General features: G+C 28.8%; 1 protein-coding gene across 1 annotated transcript; it reads left to right on the forward strand.

Moving 5' to 3' along the window:
* The first annotated feature begins 556 nt into the window (after nt 1–556).
* LOC149180137 (uncharacterized) lies at nt 557–4,320 on the forward strand. The gene is made up of 3 exons (XM_089418119.1): nt 557–721; nt 828–1,191; nt 3,763–4,320. Exons 2-3 carry the CDS (start codon nt 927–929, stop codon nt 4,143–4,145), a joined length of 648 nt encoding a protein of 215 aa, XP_089274245.1. The 5' UTR covers nt 557–721; nt 828–926; the 3' UTR covers nt 4,146–4,320.
* The last annotated feature ends 2,244 nt before the right edge of the window (nt 4,321–6,564 follow it).

Genomic DNA, 6,564 nt, shown 5'->3' on the forward strand with positions numbered 1-6,564 from the left:
TTTAAAAGCCGTTGGGCTTATTTATAATGGAGTTGATAAGACCCAGGCTACCCTCTATCTCATTGATAATGGATTTAATTAGGGCTTAGTCTACCGGGTTGTAGGACACTAAAAAACAGCAAGGGTCTTGGACTCTAGGATGGGGTTATTAGTAAACAGCGAGACCCAGCGTAAATAATCTTCAAAAAATACTTCCGTTTGATGCATGAATTGTGTGGATTTATTTGACCTAACAGCGTTGGATACACTTGAGTTATACGGATCGTTCAGATGGTTCACAGACAAGAAAAGGAAGGTGGCATTGTCAAGTTCGAAGGTGATGGAGAGCCAAGAAAATCTTTCAACGACTGAGCAATATATATGATGACGACAAGTTGATAGCGATGTCTTGGCTCCTGCCCATTTGTCCGACGGAACCGATGGCAATTCTCGAATCCAGAGACGGGTCGAGAAGCATGCATCTGATCAATTTTCTTGGATATTGTGAAGATCTCCGACATGAACAGTTCTTCCCCATTTGTTGTAAAACTGCGTTTTGCTGAAGTTGGTCAGTCATTTTTCAGGCTCACCTGCTATGCAATTCAATCCATTCCTGCATCTATTTTCCTGACCCCCTTGCAGGTCTAGTTTCTTAAAACCCATGTCCACTGCATGCTCTTCCATACCTTCATATTCAAGCAATTCCGAATGGGAGCCCTTGTTATATTTATTCTTGAAAAAGGTGCCTTGTCTCTTTCTCCCTTCCGGAAATACCCACATCTCTTTTATCAGGGGTCCTTCTCCATAGATACTCTTGATCTTTTGCTTCTGACTTCGATTCATTACAGTGTGTTGCAGGTTTTTGGTGAGATGGCAATATAAATAAGGGACTGGAGACTGTGTTTGGGAGAAGGAATAGTTTTGGCTGTTGTGTGCAGCTGGATTACATGGAATCTGCCGAGCGAATTGGGAGTTATGATGTTTATAGGCAGCCTAGCAGTACGCGGTGGAATCCAACGGCTGAGCAATTATCAATACTCAGAGAATTGTATTACACGAATGGGATTCGTTCCCCTACGGTCGATGAAATTCATCGTATCTCTATGAAGCTGAGCCGTTATGGGAAAATCGAGGGCAAAAACGTCTTCTATTGGTTTCAAAACCATAAAGCCCGCCATAGACAGAAGACACGTTTGAGCGCCATGAACGTGGGTAAGCCTGCAGCTTCGCCAGCTCTGTAATAAAGTATCTGCATGTTGTTTTGTTAAGGGCTGTTATGTAACATTATTTTTGTTAAAATATCTGCTAAGGATGGTTGTGTAATATTGTTCTGTTAAAGGGAAGTTTTTCCACTCTAGTAGTGCAAGGTCGATTTTAAGTGGACGGTATTATTTTACATTTTACTCAATGTGTGTTAAAATATCAGGATATGGTAATGCTATTTCACATCTTACCCTATGTTTATTAATATCAGTATATGATAATCTTCTGTGGGCGTAGTGATATATGTCTGTTAAAATATCAGTAAATGGTAACTTTATGTGGACGTAGTGAATCAGGAGAGTTGAAAAACAGACTCCCTGGCCGTTTAAAAAAAATTAAAAACACATTTTACTGTTTTAGAATGTCAATAGTGAGTGAGGTGAAAAAATATAAAACATGTTATTTTACCTTTCAAGTTTGTCGAGATAAGAGTACCACCGTAATTTTATGTGAGGTTTAGTGAGTGTAAGAATATATGTATATTAATATTAAGTAGTATGTAGTAAGTTATTGATTGATTTACTGCATTTTTATTTTATTTCTTGGAAATAAAGATACATATATTTAGAAATAAAAATATAAAACATGATATTTTACATTTTAAGCTTGTCAAGATAAGAGTATATGGTCATTTTATGTGAGATTTTATGTGAGATTTAGTGAGTGTAAGAATATATGTGTATTAATATTAAGTACTTTGTAGTAAGTCAATGATTGAGTCATTGCTTTTTATTTTATTTGAGTCCTTGCACCGATAAAAACACATTTTACTGTTTTAGAATGTCAAAAGTGAGTTAGGAGAGGTGAAAAAATATAAAACATGCTATTTTACATTTTAAGCTTGTCAAAGTAGGAGTATATGGTAATTTTACGTGAGATTTAGTGAGTAAGCCAATAATTAGCTTACTACATAATATTTAATATTTGCTAACAAAATTATCTTTCTTCTCTTGAAAATAAAAAACTTATTATTATACTTTCAGCAGGGATGGTATAATAGTATTCAGTTTTCTTTTGATTGGCTATTAGTTTGTCTTTGACCAAAAATTTATGATGCTTATCCATAATTTAATATTAGGAATTCATTTTTTTTTTTTGAAATATTTTTTGTACAGTGATTGATTGAGGTCTTATTATGTGTTGTTTAGTAACTTAAATTTCTATTAGTTACTAATTTTTTGTTTATTGTTATTTGTTTTTATTATTATTTCTATTTTTATGAATTATATTTTTTCACACTATTTTCAATTTAAGGTGACTTTTATTATATTAAAAACATATTTTAATATCATTATTTTCAATTTAAGGTGACTTTATATATATATATATATATATATAACAATATAGATATACGTGTTTTAATATAAACAATATTAGTTAATCATATTTCTTAATTTTTGGCGATGACATTCAACAATATAATATTTTATTAATTGTTTTATTTTTGTGATGAAATCATTGTCTTTATTATTTTTTGTTTCACTAAACTACATTTAAACTAAGTAGCAGATACTAGCTATTATATAGACTTCGTTTTAAAACGTCAACATTTTAAATATTAAATTAAAAGAAGAAAAAATAAATCCCTACAAAATATTAAATTAAAAGAAGAAAAAATAAATCCCTACAAAATATTATTTTAACATGTGATACTATTTGGATGCCATTTTCTTCCTCTTCTTCTCGTTTAAAGAAAACCTTATTGTTTTAAAATGTTAATATTGAGTTGAGAGAGGTGAAGTGCCGTTTGCACAGGAAAACATATTATTTTAAGAAAAAGTAATTGATGGTACTCTTTTGCATGTTATTTTCTCTCTACTAGATTCTCGGTGGATGGTGTTCACTTTTTGCATGTTACTGGAGAATTGGTAACAGGCCCTTCGATGGTGTTCACTTTCTTGCATAGAATTAGAAATAAGCCCTTACCTGCAACTGTTAGGGGGAATCAGTTTCAAACTATGATCACTGGTTGCAAAAATAAAATAAAGTCTCAGACTACGAGAAAACATAAACAGTGCTATATTATAACAAATATAGTCTTAACAAACACTGTTATATAAAAACAAATATGGTCTTGCAGATTAACTTGGAGTTTAGGGTTGGGAAATAAGTCTCAAACTATGAAAATGGTTTGGGAAAATAAAAATAAGCACTGTCACTTTCAAAGGAATATTGTTGTGGAGTTGAGTGTGCGAAATATAATATATTTGAGTGCAATAAGATTGGTGATTTTGGAAATATGAGGGATTGCAGAAGAAAAGTGAAGTCAAAATGTTGAATTAGCTTATATTCATTAAACTTTCAAAATATTCTCAACTTTAAAATCTAAACGACTATGTACTAAAATACAACTTTATCTAGAAAATAATAATGTTTTACTTGTCTGTTGCATTAAACAACTTAATATAATATGGGTGATATGAAATAATCTGCTTTTCATTTAAATTTCCATGATAGTTGTGAAATGTCTCAATCAGTTTGCAACTGGCTTCCAGTGTTTGATATGTTTCTGTGTTGCAGCTGCGTTTCCCACATTTCATACAAAGTCATTTTATGAAGAGAGGATGGTTGGGGAGAACTCCAGTTGCAAGGAAGCGGCCTGCTGTTCGTTGGAGCAAATGTACGCTGTGAAGCATCATGATGTGATGAAAGCGATGGAAGAAAATCAACTTCAAGAAGGCAAGATTAATCGACATGTCGAAACACTGGAACTTTTTCCCACTCACTGTGAAGATCGGAGCCCAGAAACGAGTGAAAAGAAATCATGTTGTTGGGGATCCTGTGAAACTAAAGAAAGCCATAATAATAATCCCCCTGGAGGATATAAAGGCAAGCAGAGGGATAGTGTCCTTGATCTCTGTCTCAGTCTGGGAAACAAAAGCTGTGGTTTGCATGATAACTGATTGAGTATATGTGAGTGACAGATCGATCACACAACCTACATAATTAGTGTAATATGCTCTGTGGTGAGTTCTGAAAAGAGAGCTTGGAATAATATTATTCATATTCAAGCTGAGCTCTCTGCTTTGTATAAATTTTTATTACGCCTAAATACTTTTCAAAACGGTTGTTACCAAATACATTCTGCGACGATGCATGTTCACGTCCTTCAGTCGGTCGATTTTGATTAATTGTTTTTGTATTTTTCTCCTTGGAATGAATAGCAAATATGATTCTTAGTGATATAGCTATTTCTTATAAATATTAATAAAGTGAGGTTTAATATATATATATATATATTTTTTAGAGATTTCATAATTTATAATCAAAATAAAAAATATCTAAATTACATTCATATTAATTTTAAATTACATAATATCAAATATTTATATATACAATCTCCAAATTAAAATAAATTTACAATAATTAATTAATAATAATTTTAAATATAAATATTAGTAATAATCAAAGATTAAAAAATTAATTGGTTCAAAATCTCGATCAAATCCTAACAATGTGATTAATCTTAAAGATTTACATCTAGATTAAAAATTTCCCAAACATAAAACCAATACAATAATACAACACCTTATTAAATATTATTATGATATTTAAGATATTTACTTAATAAAATAGTTTTATACTTTTATTTTAGTAACCCTAGTATAATAATATTACAATGCTTACCAAGTAAAATGTTTTTATCCTTATACCTATCACTGTTAAAATAATACAATCTATTAATCAACATTATTATTAATTAATTAGTTTATTAAATTTTTAATATTAATTTATTTTAATTTAAATTCATTAAAATATAAATTTATATTAAAAATTTTAAAGTTACTAAAAATATAAATCAACTATTTTTGTTTTTTTTTTATTTACAAGAAATTTGAATTTTAAATTATATAATTTACATAATATATTATAACATAACAATTTTATGAAAATTTTTCGGGTAAATCACATAACAGAACATTTGTAAACCCATGAATGTGGTTTATTATCAAAATTCTAATACCTGCATAAATTAAATCAATAACTATTAATAAATATAAATAAATTAATATTATAATAATTATTTTTTATTATTATATTATATCTACTAATTTTCTAAAATTCCACATACAATGAATAATATATTTTAGAATTAAATCATACATCAAACTTCGAAAAAGTAAATCATACATCAAACTTCGAAAAAGTTGTTTATTATAAATATATGATCAAACTATAGCAAGCCTAACCATTAGTTTGTTAACTTCTAATACGATAATAAACTCTGAACGTTGATCATGGAGAGTATCACGTTGTTATGAATAAGGAAGGCCGAAGCTTCAAAATTTTGTAAGATGTCAAAATGAATAACATGAATTTAATTATAAAAATAATATATATATAACAAAATAATTAATATAATTAAATAATTTTATTATTTTTTAAGAAATAGGATAACTTTTAATATAAATATCATGTTATTTTCTATTGAAAACCTGCATTGGAATTAATAAAGGTATTTTCTACCCTTGTTTCATTGCTTTGTATGTTTCCGAGAGTTTAGGAACTAGAACTAAATATCCTCAATTGAGCAAATGGCATCTCGATAATGATTTGTTTTTAGTATTAAAAGCTTTAGTAACTAGAACCAACCATGCGGGTCCTAGTCTTTTGGTAATTAGGTATGCCTAACCATGAGGTTATGGTTTATTTCATTGGTGTTGGTCTTCCCAGTTTTTGGTGGTGGCAGTTATAATTTGTTTTGTTTACTAGTCGTTTCATCAATACTGGTGCTCGTAGTTGTCGATGCTGGTTGTTCTAATTTGTGTCTATTATTGAAATGGTTTATGGAGTGATGTTTTTGGTGGGTTTTGTTTACGGCGGTTCATGTTTTTTATATTTTTTTGGTTTAAGTAATGTAATAGAATATTTTTATTTATTTATTATTATTATTATTATTTTTATCTCAAAAAGACTAGAATTAAAAGTTTTAAATTTAAATTTTAATATTAATTATTATTATTTTTTAGAATATAATTTAACAAGGGCATTTTTTAGTTAATTTTAATCAAATTAATACAAATATTTTTAAAATTTTGAGTTTAAGTTGTGCCTTATTAATTTTCCAGGATGCTGAATGCATTATTAAATTAAAATGTGAATATTTTTATTCAATCATTACAAGTATTTATTTTATTACACATATTTTTATTATATTTATTCAAAATATAGCAAATCCCATATAAATCTTATTCCAAAAAGCGTCTACATAAAAATAACTTAATCAACTTAATAATATTCACTTTATAGTTGTTCATATAAATAATTCTTAATCCATATATGCTTGCCTTTTTTCCGAGAATCAATGTATTTATTGCTATC

This window comes from Pinus tabuliformis, chromosome 3_2 (genome assembly GCF_031772625.1).
Source record: "Pinus tabuliformis cultivar Carrire ecotype Pingquan chromosome 3_2, CPIR1, whole genome shotgun sequence".
NCBI lineage: Eukaryota > Viridiplantae > Streptophyta > Pinopsida > Pinales > Pinaceae > Pinus > Pinus tabuliformis.